This window comes from Phaenicophaeus curvirostris, chromosome 2 (genome assembly GCF_032191515.1).
Source record: "Phaenicophaeus curvirostris isolate KB17595 chromosome 2, BPBGC_Pcur_1.0, whole genome shotgun sequence".
Lineage (NCBI taxonomy): Eukaryota > Metazoa > Chordata > Aves > Cuculiformes > Cuculidae > Phaenicophaeus > Phaenicophaeus curvirostris.
Window position 1 is genome coordinate 127342925 of NC_091393.1, and position 24733 is coordinate 127367657.

The 24733-nt window shown below is 51.1% G+C and overlaps 1 protein-coding gene across 2 annotated transcripts in view; it reads right to left on the minus strand.

Moving 5' to 3' along the window:
* The window catches only part of GALNT14 (polypeptide N-acetylgalactosaminyltransferase 14), a 96599-nt gene that overhangs the window by 37731 nt on the left and 34135 nt on the right, over window positions 1-24733 (minus strand). The window contains exon 2 of one of the 2 annotated variants that reach the window (XM_069850850.1): window positions 14436-14662. In XM_069850850.1, coding sequence (XP_069706951.1) covers window positions 14436-14662 — 227 coding nt within the window. The remainder of the gene's footprint in view (window positions 1-14435; window positions 14663-24733) is intronic. The other variant, XM_069850851.1, reaches the window with a different exon arrangement.

The window sequence follows — 24733 nt, forward strand, 5'->3', positions numbered from 1 at the left end:
GGGGTGGAACTGGATGGGTTTTGCGGTCCTTTCCAACCCAAACCATTCCACGATTCAGGGAGGTTCTTCTCCCCCTGTACTCAGCACTGGTGAGACCGCTCCTCGAATCCTGTGTTCAGTTCTGGGCCCCTCACCACAAGAAGGATGTTGAGGCTCTGGAGCGAGTCCAGAGAAGAGCAACAAAGCTGGTGAGGGGGCTGGAGAGCAGGTCTTATGAGGAGCAGCTGAGAGAGCTGGGAGTGTTTAGCCTGGAGAAGAGGAGGCTGAGGGGAGACCTCATTGCTCTCTACAACTACCTGAAAGGAGGTTGTGGAGAGGAGGGAGCTGGGCTCTTCTCCCAAGTGACAGGGGACAGGACGAGAGGGAATGGCCTCAAGCTCCACCAGGGGAGGTTCAGGCTGGACATTAGGAAAAAATTTTCACGGAAAGGGTCATTGGGCACTGGCAGAGGCTGCCCAGGGAGGGGGTTGAGTCACCTTCCCTAGAGGTGTTTAAGGCACGGGTGGACGAGGTGCTGAGGGACATGGTTTAGTGTTTGATAGGAATGGTTGGACTCGATGACCCGGTGGGTCTCTTCCAACCCGGTTATTCTATGATTATCTCCCAATCACTCCCAGATGTGGGTCCTTCAACCCACTTCCAGCGTGGCATCATAGGGGGTCTGTGAAGAAAAAGAGGGAAACTGTTTCTGGAAAAGAATGAAAGAGGGTGGAAAATACAAAGTCATCAATACTTTACTTAGGGTATTATGATAATTAGGGAGCCAATAAGTAATGCTGCAGTGGACAAGTGCTGTGCCACCCACCCACAGGGGTGCCAACGATCCTGCATGCTGGACGAGCCAGCTCCTTGTCCATAACAACAACTTGTTTTTAAATTCCAGATGCCTGCGCACCACAGCAGCCCAACCAGAGCGTGCACGCGGGAAACACCGAAATTCCATGTATAAGCACCTCGAGAGCTTGGTCTGGATCTGCCCCTCACCCCTGACTTTAGTCTAACAAGGCTCACCACATCCAGAGATGGGACCGATGCCTGCGCTGCTTCAGTGGAGCGGGCAAAGACCAGGCAGCACTCCAGCCTCCCCTCGCGCACAGCACTGCACCACAGGCAGGACTCGCTCTGCACAAACCAGCCCAGAATGGGTTCAGCCGAGCTGCTGCATCCACCAGGGCTCCTTTGGGGCTGCCATACGGGCCTGGCTCAGCCCTTGCCCAGGATTGTACCCCCAGGCCCTTCTTCCAGGAGGCCTCCCAAAGTTTCCTCCCATCAGTCCCGTATTTTTTTGTCTTCATCCCCTGGTGCAAGGGTAGCTGAGCGTCCTCACACCCCAGAAGGCAGATTTCAGCTTAAATTGTTGACTACAAGTGGTTTTTTGGCACTTGCTTGGGTAATAAAAACCACAGCTTGGAAAAGCATTAAATCCAGCATGTCCAGAATTATTTTGTGTGACAATTACATCTGGGGTAATTTCAATTTAATACCTCACTGCAAGTGAAAATTGCAGCATGCAGTCCTAAAATTGCTGTAATAATGAAAATAAACCCACTAAGAGCCGCCTGTGCTACCTCAGGCTGTCACTGGGTAAACGCTCTGTGCTGCTTATGGCATTTCATCCGTCACCCAACTGCCAACAAGGAAAATCCAAAACCACCACGCACAGCATTTTCAGGAAACCAATGGAAGTTTGAGGGTTGGGGGGTAGGGGGGGTGGGGTTTGCTCCAAAACAAGAATTCTCATTGAATTTTGAAACAATGTCAGAATCAGAAAGTTATGAAAGGGTCACCCTAGCTACACTGTTTAGACTTGGACACTTCACCAGAAGCAGCGAACTTGGTGGAGAAAGGGGAAAACCCATAAAAAGCCCTTTTAGCTCATGAAAAAGTGAACTAAATTACACAGACCTCCACAGCCACTTTGAGGAAGGGTTAATACTAACATTAAAGTTCCCTGCTCACGCCCAAGCTGGAAGAAATCTCGCCAGCCTGGTGCACACCAGCAATGAGTCTGAAGGGACTCGGCCAGCCAGGACCGCAGCAAGCCCCTGCTCCAGCCTAGCCCTGGTCTGGCCCAAGTAATCCACGCCTGAGAGAAGCCTTCACAGCTCTGCTCAGGCTACATGGTGGTCAGCCAACAACTGCTTCCCAGGGATCTGGCTGTCTCTCCACACCCAGTCAGAGAGACAGACCAGCAGGCAAGGAGACCAGAAGTGCTGGAAACTCATCTACACCTTAGCAAAGGGACAGGAGCCAGTCTGCTTCTGGAAACTGGTGGTGGTCCAAGGAAGAAAAACAAGGAAAGCCTTCCTCTATCACTTTTCCTTCTTACCATGAAGTCCAGCTCAGCTCTCTCTAGGTTAAGCTGCTTCACCTGAAGCCAGTTGTCCTGGGTGTAGTTGCTGCAATTCCACCCTCCAGGACCCCAAAGGAAACTGGAGTAATCTTGATAGACAACCAGGTATGAAAAATCACTCCCTCAAAGGAAAACGAAAATTACTTCCTCAGGGAGTAAGGAAGCCGCCCAGCATAGGCAAGCAAGCAGTCACTGGTGGGAAGGGAGGGATCAGAGCCCCAGTTGCCTCTCCCAAGCCAGCAGCGGATGCACCCAGTCTCTGCATCTGACCGCACGACATGCAGGCACCTTGGTCATAGTCTCAGGATAAGCTCTCAGGGTGCGAGAGCCCCCAGGCCCTGGGAAGTCATAATGCCTAAACCCCATCTGCGATGAAGCAGAATTACAGGCAACTCCCAGAAGCCACGTTAAAAACAGGGACCCCATATGCGTTGTGGTTCAGAACAATAAAGCAACATATGTGCCCACGCCTATGGAAGCTAGTGAGTCACAGAGCTTGCTGCTGGGCAGGACCACACACTATCTGCCCCAATGTTGGGGTAACATGGTCTCTGGCATTTTCCCCACTTATCCGTGCATTTCTCAGTTACCACACTCTGAGTCCAGAGACTCGTGTCTGACTGAAGAGCACCTCTCAAAAATCAGTACTTCATGCCCTTCCAAAATGGAAAATCTAAGAAGCACTGTTCATATTATGGTCAATATACCAGCCTCACATGACAGTATAAATGGGATATGACAATTCTGTATTGGCACACAACACTGGAGCAGATAGAGGGGTCGTGCCCTTCCTAACACTGACCTCCCACCACTGCCCTCAGCTCTTGGCTCTCCCCGTGCCTTCCTTTCTGCACGTAACCTCACAGTATTTCGTCACCCAGCTTTGAGAGACCTTTGAAATCCTGCTTTATTTTCCTGAGATATGCCAGTATCATCTTCTTTTTCTATCCATCAGGAGGAGGCTGCCCAACGGAGGGCAACACCGTGGTTTGACTGGGACTGTGCAATGGGATGGCTGCTCCCAGCAAGCAGGCTGCTTGCACGTCCTGTGCTCCAGGTCAGGTTGTCTTTGCCCTACCAAGAAAGCTCTGAGGTCTCTGCTGTAACACCAAGAGCTTCGATGCTAAGTGCTCCACCAGGACACAGCACAATCTGAGCACTAACATCACTTCCCAGAGCACATCCATGACCTTAATGGCACGACAGGAAGAGCAGCAGCTGCAGGATAGCTGCCATGTACGGAGCCTCTTGCTTCTGTCCTGGTCCTGCAGGTCGACCTCACGCTGGCCAGATCGCAGGGAGGCTGGTGCAACCAGAACACCAAAAGGCCTGGAGCAAAGAAGGGCTGAAAAAGACAGCCGGAAGGCAGAGGGCTCTGGAAAGCAGTCGTGCCAAAAGGAAAGAAGGAAGGATGAGAAGTCAGGTGTAAGCAATGCCACATGATTGCTGGGAATACCAGCTCAAGTCTGGCTTGCCAAGCTGAAAAAATACCCCTGAGAAAGGCCAATAGGATTTCTCTGCACTGGACTGGCACACACTCCAGGCCTGTATTCCCAAAAAGGGACACAGAAATCCCCAGGGTGGTGCACAACAGCATGAGCAGCTGCTGGGGCTGGGAGGAAACAGGAGGCATTCAAAGAGAGGAAATCCCAGTTAGGCAGACAGCTTAGGGGTGTGCAAGGGCTTGAGCAAGAGTGAGGAGGCATCTGCAACAAACACTGAGTGGTGATCAGCACCAGAGCTGATAAAAAATTATTCGGCAGCCTTGAAATAGTCTTAACTGGATAAAAGGACAAGGAAGACCATCAGAAAAACACTGTCAGGGCACTGAACCACCTCTGGCTGTAGACAAGACTTCCACAGGAACCTGCCCGGGTCCCCATCTCTAGCCTCCCCAGCAAATCTTACCAAAAAATACCAGTAAATGGGCGAATGGAAACAGCCCTTCTGAGGACAGGAGAAAACGACAGAGGTCTGCTCAGCCTCCATGATGTTCTGAAGTCGAGGTGCTACTGTGAGTACGACAGCCATGGGCAGTGCTGTCGTGAAGGCAAGCAGCTCTGAGCCTTGGCAGGGAATCACCTCCAGTGCTGCTCACCTGGACAAGGACCTGGGAACTGGAACCTGGGTTCAGCTCAGCCAGTTGACCTGAGAAGATCAATACGCTTGGATTGACCGAGGAGGATGTTCCCCTACACAGGTTCTTCAAACTAAAGCAGTGCTGTATTCAGCTCGCATGCAATTAGCATTACCTCTAACTTGCTGCCTCTTTTGCTCTCTTTCTTTCTTTCCTTCTTTCTTTTCCCTGCAAGTATCTAAAAAATTAACTGATCAGTTTTTGAAGAAAGGGGGAAATGCAAGAAGGCAAAAATAACCTTCTGTGCACACGATGTGCTGCTGCCTGCGAACCTCAAAATGATGAGATGATGCATTCATAATTTATTAAAAACTTGCTGGATTTTTGTTTCTGGAAAAGGGGGCTGGAGGGGGAAGAACCTGCTAAAAAGGAAGGAGGGAATAGCATGGCTGCATTTAAAAACAAGTTAAAGCAGATTGTGTGTCTTGATTTTCAAAGCAGCTCATGAATGATTCAGACTTCCAAGGCTCTCTCCAGACTCAGGGTCTGTCTGGCATCGAGTCCCCTGACCCCTCCTTCCTCAGAACTGAGGCAAAGACAAAAAAGAAGCCAACAAAAGTGAAGAAAAAAAAAATAAAAGACAACCTCAAAAAAAACACCTCCTTTGTTTTCAGCGGAATTTTAAATCCTGCCTGGCCAAATTCTGGTTCCAGTTTTACTGTAATGCCAGACCTGATGTCAAAGATTTTCACCTGGTGAAATTAAAAATAAAAGCTGGCACCTTGCACCGTCCTAAAAAGGCATCAATCCTTTAATGGAGATCTTCAGAAGCCAGGACAACCTCAAACTACACATCAGAGGGTCAAAACCATGGTGGTGAAGACCCATTAGGGAGGACACTTTCTGACCAGAGCTTCCTGGCACCACATGGTGAATCAAAGCAGAGAACATCCCCTTCCCTGCAGCAACTCCTTGGCCACAGCAGGGGAAGCACAAACCCAACTCCACGCCATGACAGCTCAAAACCACTTTGAGCATGCAGGGATCTGCAGCACTTACAGTAAAAATCCAGCCAAATAGCCCCAAAGATTGCCTGGCATTGTCCTTTCACTACAGCCGATGGAGTAGGACCTTAAGGTGCTGGGTAGCTGAAAAAACAAACAAGAGTTTGATGGAAGAAACTGTCTCATGGCCTTAATTATCACTAGTAGCGAGCCTAGGAGAATTAGTTCCATCACTTACTGATACTCGACTTCGATTTCAGCCTACACAAACATATTGGGTCAATAGCAACACCAAGACAAGCGTGAAAGTTAAACAAACAACTTCATCCTGTCAGAATTACTGGGAGCAAGTTATCAAAGTAATCGATGGCACATAATAACTATAAGACAAGTGGTCAATAAGTTACAGCAGTCAAAGGCGGAGGATGGCTCTAGCAAGGAGTGATCAATGGCACTCCGGGAACGCTGACGCACTTGGTGATGAAGCAGCGTCCATCACACAGCCATCTGCAGGCCCCGGTATGGTCCAGGTGGGTGCTGCATCAGTCCCAGTGAAGGGCACCAAGGCGAGCAAGGCTTCCTCTTTCCTATAAAAACACAGAAGGATCCTCTCTGCCCACTGCAGGGAAGGAGGCACATGGAGTTTGAAAAGGAGAGCTGACGCCTCCATGGACTGACCAGTGTTGGTGCCCCCATCCTGAGGGACACAGGTGGGGCAGCAGTAGATCCTGATCTACTGGAGACCCCTATCCCTCCCTGCAGTGGGAAGAAGGCCTCTCCCTGGTGCAGCGAGCACGGCAGCAGTGCCACGTCCTCCCACTGGTGGCTCCTGCAGCAACAACGTGCAGCATGGCTTCACTTCCACACTATTTGTACCAGAGGAGCCCAACCTGTCCTGTTCACCTGATATGGAAAATCACTTGCTTTTAAACACAGCCTGCCATTTCTAGATGACTACAGGCGCCACAAACATTTGAGATCTACATGATTTTTTTTCTTTTCAGGATGTGAAACAACAGATCCCTCCGGCCTTGAGTTTCCCTGTATTTTTACTTTGAGATTCACTGGGAGTTTTGCTTTTGGTTTACCCTGAAATTGCTGACTCCTGGCTTTTCTTTTTCTTAAAAAACCAAAGAACCAAACCACAGTTATTCACTCAGCTCTACCAAGCCCTGTGCACCAGTACAGCCCCCACATTCAGGCTCTGGAGATGCGGCACTCACAGCATGGACATAACCCAGGCACGGGGAGTGAAGTGGATCCCACCACCCACTCGGCTTCCATTTCCAGCTTCAGCCTCTCGAATGGAGGCAGCAGTGCCCATGCCCAGACACTGCTAACCTTGAAACGGAGCATTTCATTGTCAGGACGCAGCAACTGGCAGGTCACTGTCCTTTATTAAATTCTCCATCATGACAGGGACATGCAGAGAGATCCTCGTGCCACAGACAGATCATCTAGGGAATGAGCTTTTATCTCTAGGCGAATGTGTCACAGAAGTGGAGCTCATTAACTGGGGCTCTGTTTTTGAAAAAGATTAATATTTTATCACACGTCTTCTGTCTTGAGGAATAATTAGCCCTGGCAGCAATAGCTCTGCTCTTTCCCAGGGGACTGAGCCAGAGGCCGGAGGGATACATATGGGACTGATGGACAGACAACATCCCAGCTGTGGGCTAACAGTACATCTAACCAGAGGTTACTTCTCAGCACAAACCCACCTGCCGTGGAGTATTAATGGACGCTAACCCTTCTCCAAAAGCTGTGCATATTCTGCTCATCCTGCCCTATGTCCTCTGGTGCAGGAGATGCTTTAAAGCAAGGCACTGCAACTCAGCCAAGAGCTTTGCAGCCACATTCGTGGCACAAGAGCTCCAATCCAAGCCGCTTCTCCCTGGACACCACGTCAGGCCAAGCTCTGCGGCAGGCTCTTCCCTCACTGTCCTGATGCCAGGGTCTACACAACAAGAGGAAAATCCCACGGGCTTCCCCAGCCCTTTCACCCCAACAACAAACCTGTTCTCATGGGGCTAACTGAGCACCACAGCCAATTCCCACAGCAACAGCGGAGAATAAGGCCTCCTCAGAGCTTCCACAGAAGTCCCCAGCACCCAACATCTCCCCATGAGGCTGCTCAGAACAGGGCCAGGACGCAGGCAGGGTAAACGGCAGGACTGTAAAAGGATGAGGGAAGAACCACTTCAGAGCAACCCAAAATTATTTTGTGCATGTGATTTCCTTGGCAAAATGCAATGGATGAGTGGGTGGAGAATGTCCAAAATAAATTCAAAACTGTCTCACAGGGAAACAACACAATTCAGGTGAAGGAAATCTATCACCCAGAGAGTGGGGGGGAACTGTTTTCAGCATTTCTTTCACTCAAGAGAGCAATTTTTGGCAAGCAAGACATTAGTCTAACCAAAATAAAGCTGTTCTCCAGGGAAGACACAGCTGGGATGGAGGCTGTGCGGGCTCCTAAGTGAGCTCCTCTGTTCCCTGGGGATGCTACACCGTGGTGTTTGCTGAACAGTCTCCAGTCACCCCACTGTAGGAGCCGGGCTCCGAGACAACAGGTCCAGCGAGCTTCCCCGGTATTGCACTGCCGATTCCCTTTGCCTTGCAGACACCTTTCAGCCGAGAGCACAGCCTGGGAATCATTTCTGCTCACTGCAAGAACAGGAGCCATAACTCACCCTCCTGGCACAGCTCTTTCAGCATTAACTAGCTTTGTCTTCCAGAAAAAAATGAGTATGCAGTTGACACAACCTCCTGCCTTCAAACCTCTCACTGACTTTCAGCTGCCTAGCTGCATTAGGAGAAGCTACAAAGCATATTAAGACACTCCCCTTCACACCACTGACCTGTGCTGGCTACTTCTGACTCCTCCTGAAGGGTTACCAGGTTGCACAGAAGGGGAGGTAGGACCAATTCTCTCTCCTAAGATGTTGCCCAGCCTGTGAAAGTTTCAACCCTGGGCTACAAAAGGCAGCTGATCGACAGCAGAAACAAAATTAAGGCCACTTAAGGCAGCTCCAGTTTATCCCAACACACACGCCAGCCCCTCTCTGCCTGACAGACTGTTCTCATACCGGCACCCCCAGAGACTGCAGACAAGGAGGTGATGGAAAAACACCATGATAAGCACTAACCTCTTGAGGTCTGGTGTCCAGGAAACAAAAGCAATCACAATGTTTCCTAATGGAATTACTTTGATCTCAAATGAGTTTTCCGTTCATTTGTGTAACTGTTCGCCTGCAGAGTCATGCTGTGCTCTTGCCTGTAGTTAGGCATAAGAAGGATGCAAAAACCGAAGGCACAGGGATCGCAGATGTCCTCTTACCCAGCTAATTCAACCTCAGAGTAACCTCCACTGGCAGAATATCCAGGGACAGCCATCACCCATTGGGATTTTGCCCAACTGTGATAAACCTGATTTTGTAATGAAACAACAAATGCCCTCATTTTGCCCAAAAACAGTGGAACAGCTGGAAAAACAGATCGAGGGACATCTTGGGATACTGCTGGCAGTCATGCAGCAGCCAATGACAAGCCCCAAGAGCAAGCAGATACCCGTACCCACTTGTATCCAGCCCCCTCCAGCACACACAAGGTGCTGCCAGCCCATCCTCCCCAGGGCATCACACCCCAGGCAGATGCACCCAGCAGCATCAGGCTCAGGGAAACCACGTGCACACACACCCATACCCGCATTTCTTGCCCTGGTCCACAATGCAGCATGTTCAGCATCAGCAACTTGCAAGGCACTGCCTGAATAAGCAGATTTTTAAAATAACAATCCCTTGGGACCTCGCCTGCATTACTCAGGAAACTGGATCAGCTCAGCCAGAACCCAGAGGCTACAGCAAGAAGTGTACAGAGTCAGCAAACGGAAGGGCTACAGCAGACCAGGAAAACCTCCAGGTTCAGTTCCACTCTCAGTTATCCCATATAACATCCCTACAAGCTTTCCCTCGAATTCAAAGGGGGTTCAGCCACCTGCTGGATACCAACTGCCTTCAGGCGCTACTGAGGATGGCAGAGCCCCATGCCCATCCTGCCTGTGGAGCAAGGTGGGCTTTGCCACACATATTCTCAAGATATTTAAGTTCCTTCTTCGGGGACTCTCAAGTAACCAGGCAAGGAACACAAGATGCCTAAATCCCTACGTGGGGTACAAAATACATTTCTAGCTGCCAAGACCCAGCATTCACCACGATTCATCTCAAAGTGGTTTTGGTCTTGCAGTCGATGTTCAAAGAAGACAAAGCAATGTGAGAAGTCCAAGGGGACCATAAACACGCTAATGTAAAGGCAATGCTGTCAAACTCTACATTTCTCCTCTTCAGTTCCTCACTTCCAAAAAGAAATTACAATATTCTTGGTACACTTGACTGCCTGCCACTCCTGGGTTGCAATCATCAACTCAGCCAAAACCAAAGCCACTTCAAAACCCGTATGTGACACAGCTGCTCTCACGCAATGCACACAGACACCCATACATGCTTCCACGTGCCCACGAGCAGGTACCACAGCTGGCAGAGGCAGTATGCCATGGAGACACCAGGTTCCTCCTGCTCAACCCCATGCACAACACAACCAGGCATTCTCAAGCATCCCGACCAGATCTGCTCACACGTAACACTGAAGGCCCAGGCTTTGCTCCCCTGGGATGCACGCTGCAATTCACGGGTCAAAATAGCTCTGCAGCACGTAGTGCTGCTGCTCCAGGGCTGAAACCCTGACATTTCTGGACCTTGAGAACTCCAGACAGCAGCCCTCTGTCCCAGGAGGAATGTCACAGTAATCTCCTCTTCCCACCCCTCCATGAGCAGAGCCACCAACCCTGTGCAATGCTCCCACCTGACGAACCCTCTCCAGCTGGCATCGCGTGGGGATTTGAGCCAGAAAGCCAGGAGGCAGCCTTACAGTGTGTGCTCTCCTGCAAAGGAACATGACAGACTACAAGTGCAGAGCTTTTCTAGGAGATGTGAGATGGCGCAACCAGGCCACCAGGCTGCCAAGATGCCCTCATTTCCAGCAAACAACGATCTTCACCTCTGCCACTATCCCTGCCAGCCTCATAATTCAAGCACAACTTGATCTCAGCAGCTGCTTTCTCTTTCCCAGACATGCACATATGCACACAAATGTATCCCTTCAAGCAGCTTTAAAACTCAAGCTCAGCTGGGTTAGCAGGACCTCTTATAAAGCACTTGGGACTTGGAGAGGAAGGGAACTTCTAAAATTCAGATGATTATTGTGTTACACCAGGATCTGAAAGGGCTTCATTCCTGCCCTCCAAATTCTACCAGCTCTTGAGACAGGACTACTAGACTCATATCGGCACTGTAGAGGAAAAAAAGCAAGACAAATACAGAAGAGGCAGCGGGCATGCCTGAGGCTGGCTGACGTGATCCGCAGTAGCTAGCAAAGTCTGATGAAGGCTCTCACCTCTATTGTCTACTCTCCTCATCCCTGATTTCACTTCCCTGCTTCACCATCATCCGTGAGTGCAACCCCCAGCTCGGGCTGGTGCTGGTCGCACCCTGTTGTCCTAGCCTGGCCTGAGAGCCACAACAGCATCTACACATCTATTAAACCCAAAAGAGCATTCCAGAGGCAGAGGTCATCCTAAGCAGCATGTGGAGCATACGTGTGGCGAATACCAGCTTCCCTGGGAGCTGCCTGCTGCAGATGGAAAATGCCCAGGAGCCGTCAAGTCTCCTCCCTCTGGCTGGTGGCAACACATCCTCCCTGTTAGCTTTCCAAGCCGCTGAGCAGTACTGGAAACCTCAGTTCCTGTCCCCGTGCTCGCATCCCTGGCACTGAGTCACTCTCCCCCCATTCTGGTCCTGCGGTTTGCCGGTGGGAGGTTTAGAAGGCGGGATGTGTCAATGAGGTAATCCCAAGACCAGCACAGCACGACTGGCCACCCATGGACATGCCACTGAGAGCTGGGTCCAGTTTGCTGCTGCAGCCGTGGGGATTGTTTAACACTGGCTCTTGGTGAGGACACTGTACACCACCATGGGACTGTATGTGGTCCTCTTCCAGTGAAAGACACCTCTTCACACGGTCTGAGGGCTTAGGCAACACCCAACGAGGAACGCAGTCAGCAGTAGGGAACTGTAGGCAGGTCAGCAAGAGCAATGCTTCAGTTGTGAGATCTTCCAGGCTGAGGGACATGACACAGTCCACGGCATTTCCCTGGCTGAAACCACCCACAAACTGAGCACGAGGTTTGCAGCCCTGCGCTGGCCAGAAGAAGGCAAGGAGAGCCACTGTGGTTTCTCCAGATCCAATTCCTAGGAGCACTGTGATTCTTCTCCATCTGAAACTATTCCACTGGCTGCAATTTAAACTCAAAATCAATCCAGCACACACTGTTAAGCAACTGGCTGTCAATGTTATACCCACGCTGCTGAAAGTATTTGCTCTCTCCAGGACCTTCTGGCAACAACCTTGCTGCTCAGCCCTTGCCAGCTATTGTTGGCAAGCCTGGCTGGATTAGCAAAGAGAACTCCAGGAAATCTTCTACAACTATCCTGGTGAAAAACTCCCCACAGAGAGGCAGTAAGGAGCAATATTCCCACGTCCCAGGCATCGGGATCAGGACTGCAAAGTGCTGATCTCCAGGCATTACCATGGCCCACAGATCTGTGTGTCTTGGTGCTCCCATCGCACTGAGGGAAGAGGAGATGGAGAGCAAGCATGCTGAAAACCTGGTCAGAGAGCAGAGCAGAGCTTCAGGCAACAACATCTGGCTGAATGGCTGAAGGAGAGCCTGTCTGCCCATAAGAACACGTTCAAGACCTCTTCCAGAGCCTCCTGCCTCTTATGGGAAGTTTTTCAGGAACAGCAGCTGGGTTGGAGCACCTGGCACAGTGGAGCCTTTCAACACAGGGCCCAAGCTAAGATGTACCTTCCTCCAGGGTCATCTGGGGCAGAATCGAGGTCCAATTCTTTGGCTTTGTTGTCACACGAGAGAGCCTGAGCACTTCCAGTCTGATGCTCACAAAGCCTCCTAAGCCAGGTTTGCCGTCACAACCCAGTTCCTAAGTCCAGCGGGTCACATAGCACAAGCCCTAGGTTTTCCCCATCTCCCACAGCAACCCAGTCTGCAGTTCTCCGCTCTCCCCATCACAGGAAGGACCTCTCCCAGTCAGCTCCAGATGGGACTCTCTTTGCACGCACTTCATGCACAGCCACTAGCAATTTCTCCCTGCTCCAAGAGCAGGTCTTGCCCATTCACACTTTCCCATCCAGCTCCACGGCGCAGCTCAGGACCCACTCCCAGGTTGCACAGTGGTGCCGGAGCATCGCCTGTGGCAGCTCCCCAAACACCTGTACCACAAGCAAGGATTTCTTTCCAGAGAGAGCTCTGCAAACTCTACACGTTCCTCTGCCTGTCGATCCTCATGCCCAGACCTTTCTCCTTCCTCCACTGCCCCCACCAGTGCCTGCCTCCCGCAGGCCTCCCACCAGCCCCACTTCCTCCACAGCTGTTCCAATGCTCAGCTAATGGCACATCATCCGCTGCATTGTTCAAAAATATTCAATAAATCAGAACCCAATTACCGGGTTAAGGAAATTGGAAGCAAATGCAATTAGCCCCAGCCCCTCCTATATGCTGTGCCCTCGCTTTCTCCTTAATGAGAACTCTTCCTTTTGCAGGAGCACTCGGCATTGCACCCGCCTGCCCTGGAACAAGGTGGCTGCCACCGCGCAGCAGGGGTACAGCAAGGGGGCAGCTGAGGTGATCCTCCCTTTTAATAGGGCAGATGGCTAATATCCCTGGCATTAGTTCTCTCTAAGGATAGCACACTCACGCCCTGCTCGGCTATAACAGGCATCCGTCAGGGCTGGCAGCTCCTCTCTGGAGAAAGAAGCATCTGGTCCTTACTACAAAAAGGAGCTAAAAGAATAAATAAACACTGCTTGCTGTAGAGCTCGAAAAGTGGTGCTGTTCAAGCATTTCAGCCTAAATACTGCATTTGGGCCAGACTGAGGGAAATTCAGAGTTGGGTTAGATGCTGAGAGTTGATTCACTCAGACCTGGGAGCAAGAAGCAGCATGGGCAACATGGTGCTGTGGCTGGGTCTGGCACAGGGCTTCCCCGCAAAGGTCTCCCAGGAAAAGGCAGAAGAGGATAGCTGTTGCCAGGGACATGGAATGTAATACCAAGCACAGCTCCCTGGGAAGGGCTTCCATGGCTGTGGGCCAGGCATATGCTGTGCCCTCAGAGGACAAGGAGCAACAATGCCTCCAGGGGAGCTGCATCACTGGAGACTAACAATTAACCCCACCAACCATCAGCAAACTCGGCTCTTCGGTGATGGGTTTAGAGAGGCGATGGGAGGGAGGCTATAGCTGCACTCACTGCAAGCAAGAGTGCGCGAAACCTCCCACGCTGATCTCACACTGACAGCAGCAACAGAGTGCGGGTCTCACAAGGTGCCCCTGGCTGTAGTCCTCCTTGCCTCCCTCCAGAGGTCCTTTGGCAGCCAAAGTACTTCTGGCCCTGATGGTGCTGGAGCTGTAAGTAATCCAACGAGTATTTACCCTCCTCTCCCAGTCCCTCGGCAACAGTCCCTTATTCCCCACATTAAGTTCTCTCTTCGCAGAGCAAATTAAGTGCTCAACAATTATTGTATCCCTCTTGCACTGTCCCACTGCATCTTCCACGGAGCAGGAGTCCCCAGAACCATTGAAGACTTTGCCCATCCTGGAGATGCATTCTTGTGCACTCGTTACCTTCCTGAAGGGAAAAGAAACCCTTTTCCTTTCTTTCCCAATGGTCTTGGAATAACTTCTACAGGTTTTAATTAATAGGTTTAGGACTCTCAGACATGCCAAGAAATCAAGCAAAGTGAAAGATTCAATCCTAAAAATACAATCCAGGCAGAACCAACCCCAAGCACACCCACAAGGCGTGGGTGAAAGGCCTAGACCTGCCTAGCATCCCACAACCACAGCCCCCAAGAGGAACAGGACCATCCACCCACATAATGCTGTTCCATGAGGAAGATCAGGAGAAACCGCGGCGGGGAGACAGAACCTGTGGTGGCGAGTGTCACGGACAGCACGGTCACTGGGGATCCTCTCGCTCTCCCGCTGGTTAAAGGCATGGAGCCGGTACGGGTCCTCGCCGCCCTTCCACCTCCGGGCGCTCAGGTACCTCCGCTCTTCAAACTCATCCCAGAGGTCGTCCCAATCCACGTCCAAGCCCTGTGCGCACAAAGTCAGCCCCATTAGAGACAGCAGAGACCAGAGGACACTGACCCTGCGCTGGAGTTCTCCCAGTCCCACTGGAGGTTGGCTGGACCTGCAGCATGGGGAAGCATCACACGGGCAAACTAACAAGGAGTCTCATCAGGTCTTCAGGTTTGTTTTTTCCCCAAAATCTTGCAACAGGATGTGAGAAAGCCTGCCAACTGGAATTAAAAACGGTTAACGTGACACCAAAGACAGGCCTCTCAAACAGCATCATCTCAAGAAATATAAAAGATAGCACAAACATCTTGTCAGGGTTTCCATTTCTCTCCATCCAAAACCCAAAGGTATTTTATACCGTGTTTGTCCTTTAGCCCCTCAAGCACCAAAGGGCCATCAGGAGTGGTTTCATCAATCCCATGTTTCCACAGCCACACACTGGCCCCAGGGCCAGTGCCACCAAGACAACCCTGGAAGAAGGGGGCTGTGGTCCTTGCAGCCCAGTTTTGATCCATCTGCGCATCAACATGTCTTCCACCAAGGACTTCAGCCCTGTCACTAGGACAGGAGTGGGCAAGAACATGCCCATGCAGACCCACACCTCCAAAAGGATGAAGGAGCTGTGTTCCGAGACTACCTGACAAATACTGAGGGAGGGGTCTCAGCACACCCCAGCACTGGAGCTGTTGGGGGTATAAGCATCCCTCAGCAGTGCTGCTGAGCAAAATGCAGCACTGATAAGGTCCCATCGCTGCAGCAGCACAGCCTCTTTGATCTCAGCCTACACGTAACAGAGAGAGATGCAAACATTTACAGACATCTCAGCCCTAAAGAAAATTGTGATCTTATCCAATAATTGATCTGTTCTTCTCCTTTTCTTTTTTAACTCCTCTCCTCAGTTCACACCATCTCAAAGCCGATTTTGCCTGCTAATAGTGCAAAATGAAGCTTTTGAAACAGGCGATTTTTATCCTATAATTGATTTTACTTACAGCTGGCAGCATATTTTCTCCAGTTGTAGGAAAGCGAGGAGGGAGCACCGGCTCCTGCAAGCAAACCATGGCAGGACCAAGCTGGGCACCTCCAGCCATATGATGCCCCACATCTCCCAAGTCACAGCAACACAAGCAGCCCCAAAACAGGGTAATCGGGTGATCCTGGGTGCTATCATGAAGCACATGCAAGAGAACCAGGTGATCAGGCCCAGTCAACACGGGTTCACAAAAGGCAGGTCTTGCCAAACTAACCTGGTCGCCTCCTATGACAAAGTGACCCGCATACTGGACAAGGGAAAGGCTGTGGATGTATCTTCTTGGACTTCAGTAAAGCCTTTAAGAAAGTTTCTCACAGCATCCTGCTTCGGAAACTGTCAGCCTCTGGCCTGGACAGGCACACACTCTCACAGAATCACAGCATCACAGAATAACCGGGTTGGAAGAGACCCACCAGATCATCGAGTCCAACCATTCCCATCAAACACTAAACCATGCCCCTTAGCACCTCGTCCACCCGTGCCTTAAACCCCTCCAGGGAAGGTGACTCAACTCCCTCCCTGGGCAGCCTCTGCCAGTGCCCAATGACCCTTGCTGTGAAAAATTTTTTCCCAATGTCCAGCCTAAATCTCCCCTGGTGGAGCTTGAGGCCATTTCCTCTTGTCCTGTCCCCTGTCCCTTGGGAGAAGAGGCCAGCTCCCTCCTCTCTACAACCTCCTCTCAGGGAGTTGGAGAGAGCAATGAGGTCTCCCCTCAGCCTCCTCTTCTCCAGGCTAAACACCCCCAGCTCTCTCAGCTGTTCCTCATAAGGCCTGTTCTCCAGCCCCTTCACCAGCTTTGTTGCTCTTCTCTGGACTCGCTCCAGAGCCTCAACATCCTTCTTGTGGTGAGGGGCCCAGAACTGAACACAGGATTCGAGGAGCGGTCTCACCAGTGCCAAGTCCAGAGGGAGAAGAACCTCCCTGGACATGCTGGTCACGCCTTTTCTGATCCAAGCCAAGATGCCATTGGCCTTCTTGGCCACCTGGGCCCCTGCTGGCTCATGTTCAGTCGCTGTCAACCAACACCCCCAGGTCCCGCTCCTCCAGCTGAGCCCTGGGGAACCCCACTTGTCCCTGGCCTCCAGCTGGAGTTAACTCCATTTCCCACCACTCTCTGGGCCCTCCAGCCAACCAGTTTTCCACCCAGGAGAGTGTGTGCCTGTCCAGGCCAGAGGTGACAGTTTCTCAAGCAGAATGCTGTGAGAAACTGTGTCAAAGGCTTTACTGAAGTCCAAGAAGATACATCCACAGCCTTTCCCTCGTCCAGTAGCCGAGTCACTTTGTCATAGAAGGCGATCAGGTTAGTTTGGCAAGACCTGCCTTTTGTGAACCCATGTTGACTGGGCCTGATCACCTGGTTCTCCTGCATGTGCTTCACGATAGCACTCAAGATCACCTGTTCCGTGACTTTTCCCAGCACTGACGTCAGACTGACAGGCCTGTAGTTCCCTGGATCCTCCCCGCAACCCTGCTTGTAGATGGGCACATCATCAGCCTCCAGTCCAGCGGAACTTCCCCAGTCAGCCAGGACTGTTGGAAGATGATGTAAAGGGGTTTGGCCAGCACATCTGCCAGCTCCTTCAATACCCTTGGATGAATCCCATCTGGCCCCATAGACTTGTGGGTGTCTAGTCGGGCTAGCAAGGCTCTGACCACCTCCTCTTGGATCATGGGAGCCTCATTATGCTCCTCTAGCTCCTGGGTTTGTACACAGATGGAATGACTTTCTTTACAATTAAAGACTGAGGCAAAGAAGGCATTAAGTACCTCAGCCTTTTCCTCATTCCCTGTCACTGTTGTTCCTTCTGCATCCAATAGGGACTATATGGTCTCCTTAGTCCTCCTTTTATTATTTATATATTTATAGAAGGATTTTTTGTTATCTTTCACTGACTTGGCCAATCTGATTTCTAGCTGAGCCTTAGCCCTTCTGATTTTTTCCCTACACAATCTCACTTCCCTCCTGTAGTCCACCCAAGAGGCCTGTCCCCTCTTCCAGAGCCCATAAACGTTTCTCTTCTTGATATCACTCAAGATCTCTCTGTTCAACCAAGCTGGTTTTCTCCCCTGCCGGCTTTTTTTCCGGAACATGGAGATGGCTTTCTCCTGAGCTGCTAGGATTTCCTGGGTGGAAAACTGGTTGGATGGCCGGGCCGAGCGGTGGGAAATGGAGTTAACTCCAGCTGGAGGCCAGTTACAAGTGGGGTTCCCCAGGGCTCAGTGCTGGGTCCAGCCCTGTTCAATGTCTTTATCAATGACCTGGATGAAGGTATCGAGTGTACCCTTAGCAATTTGTAGATGACACTAAGCTGGGTGGAAGTTATGATCTGCTGGAGGGTCGGGAGGCTCTGCAAAGGGATCTGAACAGGCTGGACCGCTGGGCTGAGACCGATGGGATGAGGTTTAACAAGGCCAAATGCCGGGTCCTGCACTTGGGGCACAACAACCCTGAGCAGCTACAGACTAGGAGAAGTCTGGCTGGAAACTGCCTGGAGGAGAGGGACCTGGGGGTGTTGGTTGACAGCGGCTGAACATGAGCCAGCAGGGGCCCAGGTGGCCAAGAAGGCCAATGGCATCTTGGCTTGGATCAGAAACAGCATGGCCAGCATGTCCAGGGAGGTTATTCTCCCTCTGGACTCGGCACTGGTGAGACCGCTCCTCGAATCCTGTGTTCAGTTCTGGGCCCCTTACCACAAGAAGGATGTTGAGGCTCTGAAGTGAGGCCAGAGAAGAGCAACAAAGCTCATAAAGCTTTAAGAACAAGTCTTACGAGGAATGGCTGAGGGAGCTGGGGGTGTTTAGCCTGGAGAAGAGGAGGCTGAAGAGAGACTTTATTGCTCTCTACAACTACCTGAAAGGAGGTTGTTGAGAGGAGGGAGCTGGGCTCTTCTCCCAAGGGACAGGGGACAGGACAAGAGGAAATGGCCTCAAGCTCCACCAGGGGAGGTTCAGGCTGGACATTAGAAAAAATTTTTCACAGCAAGGGTCATTGGGCACTGGCAGAGGCTGCCCAGGGAGGGAGTTGAGTCACCTTCCCTGGAGGTGTTTAAGAGATGGGTGGATGAGGTGCTGAGGGACATGGTTTAGTGATTGATAGGAACGGTTGGACCCAATGATCCTGTGGGTCTTTTCCAACCTAGTGATTCTGTGACTCTGTAAAAATCCCAACAGACCATAGGGCTGTAGGGGCTTCCACAAACAGAGTTGCATCCATCCTCCCCTATGGCCCTCCAAGAAGCTCCTCCAGCAACCAGCCCAGTGCAGGGGAGACCCCTGAGCCACCACCTAGACTGCAAGAAAGTTATTCAGGACTGGGAGAAGGTTATGAAACCAGTAAGGTCACCACAGGAGGTGTAGGAGGAGGATGTAGTAACCCTTCCTGCAGGCTTTTGGGAGGACCGACATACACGGGGCAATAAATATTGTTTATGGCTTTTTTAAGGCATCTTGCAAAACGTGATTTACCACCACTGTAAAAGATCAGCGTATTGCATTGCGGAGCAGCTGACAGCTTGACGTTTACAAGGTCTCACGATGACCCCAGGGGGGCTGGCGCTGTTAACACAGACACCACACAGCTGCAGTCCCTAAATTTTAATGCTGTGAAGAAAAGTAAAAGTTAGTTATATCCAACTTGGCAAGAAGAGAAATGGCTTTTAAAAGCAGCCACATAGTACTTAAGGTTGCTGGATGTAGGTATATACATGTATATGTCAGTTAAACCCAGTAGCCTTGGATCAACTAGAAGGTGCTGTCGCACCAGCATCCAACAACTCAAGCTGACAGATCTCTGCGGGCAGCCACAGCTCCAGGAAAACTGGAGCTCCTGCACATGCTGCAGGGCAGCAAGGCTCTGATCAGGCCAGCAGAAGCAGGGGGTTGGAGCCAGGCACGTGCTTCAACGCCTGGGATGGCATCTCCCCAGCTTCCATCTAACCACATCACTGTCCTGTTACTGGGGGATCCCAGTGGTAGATGGATACATGGACAAACACCGATGCCTTATCCCATGGCATTTGCTGCTCCTCCTGCCCTGGATACACCTTGCATCCAAGGATGGCATTTGCGGTTTCCACTGCAGTGAACCACTAACACCCTCGTGAAATCTCCACCTGTAAGACATCAACCCAGCTTGATTTACCCAGGCTCTCCTTTTTGGGTCAAGGAAAGTTATTGGTAGGATGGTTCCTAAACATCAAACAGCTAAACACAGATCTGAGATCAAGAGCAAACGATGTCAAATAGAGATTAATTTTAACCTCTGCCCGGCCACAAAAAAAAAAACAGGACTGAGTTAACTTTCTTGGCCAGAAGTAAACACCCAGGTTTGGTCACACACTTTAAATCCACACCTCCTGTCCAAACCTTATGGGTGTGTTCAGCTTTCCATCCAGAGGCCCTCAGAAGGCCAACTGCAATCGAAGCAGGACACATGCACCCAAACCTCTGCAAAAAGCTCCCACACACAGCAGTGAAGGAACATGAGGCAGCGCTCTCTGACGAAAACCTCCCAGCTGTGCAAGCAGTGGGAGGCAGGAGACCTCTCGACATGCACACAGGGACTCACCTGTTCCTTGGTGCCTGATCAGGGATGAGGAAAGTGAGTTAGAACAGAAGGAGGAATCCCCTTAATTCACCCAGGGACAGCACATCAGTTGCAGGTTACAGGGTAAGGTCCCATTATAATACTCCAGCCTGGTGTTATCACCTCTTCCTCACACCAGAACTCTGTCTTGGGAGTTATTTAACTGATGTGCAGAAATCTAAATTTAATATATTACAATCTAACTCACTTTAGACACCAAATTACCCTGCACTAGAAAAGGATCAAGTCAATAGTCCACTTGCCTTTCTATTTATCTTCTACAGCGCTCCTCTCTCCAAGTTTCATATTCATTTTCTCTCATGTACTAGTAATAAATTTTCATTTTTTTCTTGGAATTAGGTAATTTCTCTTTCAACATTGCAGTTTAATGGCTGGTATTAATTACAGGAAACACAGTTTATGCTCTCAAAAGAGTTTGAGAGACTTGAGGCTGCACGAAAGACAGAAAAAAAAATACCCAAGGGGTTTCTCGCTGCTCTCAGCAAACAAGTGCTGCCCCTCAACACTGCACTGGGGGAGTCAGTGACAGGGAGTCCTCCCAGCAGAGACATGCAGAGATCTCATTGTGGAGAAGAGCTCCCACCTCACACAAGCACCCAGCCAAGTACAGGTGCTCATCCAGACCCTTCTCCTTCACCAGCTGGCTGAAAGCACCCCCCAAATCCACCTGACACCTCACCAGCACCACCCTACACACAAGCAGGCAGCTCCACACAACTGTACATGGAAAACTGAAAGCCTTGCAGTGCAAGGATGTAATTCATCATCTGCCTCTCAAATTGTGGCTTGGAAACAAAAAACAAAGGGAAAAAGTAATATGTAAAAAAAAAAAGGAAGGATGCTGCGGGGGGAGAATGGGTCGTTAGCAGCAAAACTACAATTTTCTGGCAACTGCTAATGACTTGTTTATGTGGATTTCTGCAAATACGACATTTTAATGGCATAATAATTGTGCGATTATAGTACAGCAGGGATCACTAGAGCAGGAAGGAGGAACAGCATCCAAGCCAGCCGCAGCTGTGGGCCCGCAGCATTCTCACGGGATGCTCCATTCCCTCCGACCTACAGCCACAGGCAGCACCCGGCACCCCTTGCAGGCACAGGAAGCTGAACTGGGTTGGCACGTGGCAGCAGCACGATGGCAGGGAACGGCTATTTCGGGTGAAAAACCTGGCCCAAGTGGAGCTGGCAGGGAGCAGGGTTGTCAAGGCAGGGCACACTGGTCCCCAGGGCAAGCCACCAGCCACCCAGGAGGAAAAGGAATGGGCAGCATGAGCCAATAGCTGGCTCTGATTCACTTTCTTCTATTGTCATGTTTCGTTAGAATAGACAACTTAAGCCTTTTCTAAAATTAAAGCTGTTTCCCTTTTAGGGTTGCTTAGTGTTGCTGTTCGGCCAAGATGAACTGGACTGGCTCTGGAAGCATCCTTCCAGGAGGTGGCAAACCCATGCCAGCCCAGTGGGCACTTGCCAGGAGGCCCAGGTGTTGCCCAGGCGAAGGGGATTTGCCTGTGCCGGTGCCACAATGACCTAAGGGGGTCTGGTAGCTGCCTAATGTGCCTCTGCCCGTCTTTTAAACACCTTCAGGGATGGTGACTCAATCACCTCCCTGGGCAGCCTCTGCCAGTGCCCAAGGACTCTTTCTGTGAACTTTTTCCTAATGTCCAGTCTGAACCTCCCCTGGTGCAGCTTAAGGCCGTTCCCTCTCATCCTTTCACCTGTCACTTGGGAGAAGAGACCAACACCCACCTCTCTACAAACTCCTTTCAGGCAGTTGGACACAGTGATAAGGCCTCCCCTCAGCCTTCTCTCTTCTAGCCTAAAGAATCCTTCATCAAGCACTCACCACTGAGCCTCCATCCTGCCTTTCCTGGGACTCGGACATTAAAAACAAGAAGGGGAAAGGGAAATTAAAAAAAAAACCAAACCAAAAATACCACATCAGCGTAGCACAAGCTCCAACAAACAAGTGAGAACTCCAGGAATTCGGATGCTCCACAGCACATCGCTGCCCAGCCGCTCCTCTGCCTGCTGAGGGTTGAGCACGTGTGTGTTCAGTGCAGCTCAGGGCACTGGAGGCGGAGGGCAATCCTTCAGCAGGAATTGCAACCAGGCATTATACAAATGAGATTTACATGTCCTGCTGAAGCACACGGCCCCTGCAAGCAAGGGGTTCAACTATAGAGCTGTTACTGGCCCAAGCGCTAATGCCATCCAAAAGGATTATAATACTTCAAACAGGGCAGAGCTCATCCCTCCTCATCTCTTAGTGCCAGGGTGCATGCTAAGAGGGACAGCAGCCCCAGAGCAGAAAGAAGTGGGGCAGCATCATGCGGCCTCTGACCTCTTTCTTCTCTGTCTCCCTGAACAAGCCAGAGGGACTATCAAGATACAAGATGCTTCTGTCGAGCTCTGGTGTCATTTTCCCAACACCAGAGACTAGCACGCGGCTTAGCCCTGCACACACAGTGCTGTGCATCCTGGCAGCCTCAACCCCGGGATACAAGGGGGAGGCAGATGGAGCACCATGGCCACACACCGCCCAGCTGAAACCAGGATGTGGGTCTCTGGAGAATTGGGTCCATTTCCATCCTGCAGCGCGTTCTCCACTGCTGCAGGCACCACTCAGCAGCAAACCAGCATAGATCCTGGATGGGTCACATTCTGCACCTTCTTTTTCTCGTCCCTCTTTCCCAAACTGCACAGCCTCCACGCCACACAAACACTTACCTACAAATTTCAGGGACTCCAGGCATTTGGAGGAGCCAACAGAAATCCCAGTTTAAATGCCTGTAGTTAAGCACTTGCTTAAGTGCTTCACTGGCTCAGTGCCACCTTCTCCAGCTTTGTGCTGACACCAAGCACGCAGCGGAAGCGGAGGCAGCTCTGGCCCCGGCTATCCTTCATTAGACTTCTGCCCCATGGGGATTTGAGCTTCAATTCTTTTATTTGAGGGCTGTGAAGCTTTTCTTTCTCTTGCACCAGCACCTGGGCACAATACTCCAGGGCACCTGGGTGGCAGCTACTCTGGGATCCCGCAGGGATGCAGAGCAGACCCATCTGCCAGGATCCACCAAGGAGGAACAGCATCTCCCACTCCTGGGAGGCCATTTATGGCCCCTCAAGGGAGACTCGCAGACCTGAGTCTGCTCTGACGCCGCCTCCTAGGGGAAGAAAGAACAACAGAAAACTAGAATAAAATACTTATACAGATCCCTAATTAAAGGAAAGCACTTCTCCAGCACAGCCCATCCTGCAGCTGGGGTCCCTGGAGAAGCTCTGAGCATTCCCCATTAAGCTTCTCACTGCCAGTGACCTTTCCCCACTTGCGCACACCCACAGGCATGATGCTCCATCTTCAAAGGATAGAGCGCTGCCTCCTCCTCTGCCAGCCTGGCAGGGAACACAAGTCCCAGAGGACCTTCCAGCAAGCGTCTCACTTCCTTGGCTCTGAGGCCTAGACTGCGCTGCAACCACCTCTGCTGCCCGGTTCCCTTCACCACCTCTTCCCAATCCACCCTCCAACATCCACTGGGCAGTGTCTGGACCTCTCCCGTGTCACACACCGTTCACATAACAAATACAGCCACTGCCTCAGGCAACAGGACTGACCAGGGCTGGAAAGTGGCCGTCAAGGAAGGCCCAACCTCCAAGCAGAATGGCTGTGACTTTGGCCTGGATGGAAACATTCACACTTCAGCTCTGGAGAAAGCTCCCCATTGTCCTCCTCTAACTGTCCCCATGCTCAGACAGCACCCCACAGGCTGTTGGCTGCTGATTCTGTGCCAGGAACCATCCCAGGACTTGGCCATCAGTAAGCTGATCACAGAACCACTTCTTTGTGCATCTTGTCTGTATCGGTGCCAAATTACACACGGGGTCCAAAACACCCTTCAGAGGCTTAAATCTGCTCAAGTCTCTGGCCAAATTCAAAGGCATGAAAAGCCACCAGAGAATTATTGATGCTTTTTTCAGTAGGGCACCAAAGCTTTCATTTTAAGACAGATGCGACGGCCAGGACAGCCACCAAAATGGGGAATTTATTTGCAAATCAGGAGCATGGACCTCTGAGCTGCAAGAAGGGAAAGATGACAGAGTCATTGCTTTGATGAAAGGCCAAATTTTGTTTCCTGGGCTTCCCTGAGGAGAAGCGAGCCAGCTCAGAGTTCACACCACACTTATCAGTAAGCTCTGGCCACGCCAGCAGTGATGCCAAGTTAAAATATATCCCCACCCCCTGCAGGCAGCCTGGGCCTGGGCTTCAGCATGGACGATGCCTCTGCCTGATGGTTCTAGCACCAGACCACCCACCTGCCTCCGCAGGCAGAGAGCAACGCATGCTGCCAGCCAGCACCCCATGCCCCAGCCATATCCCAAGGAATCCCTATGGAGACCCCCATCATCTCCAGACACTGAGGAACCTCCTGCCTCCTGGGTACAGGACCAG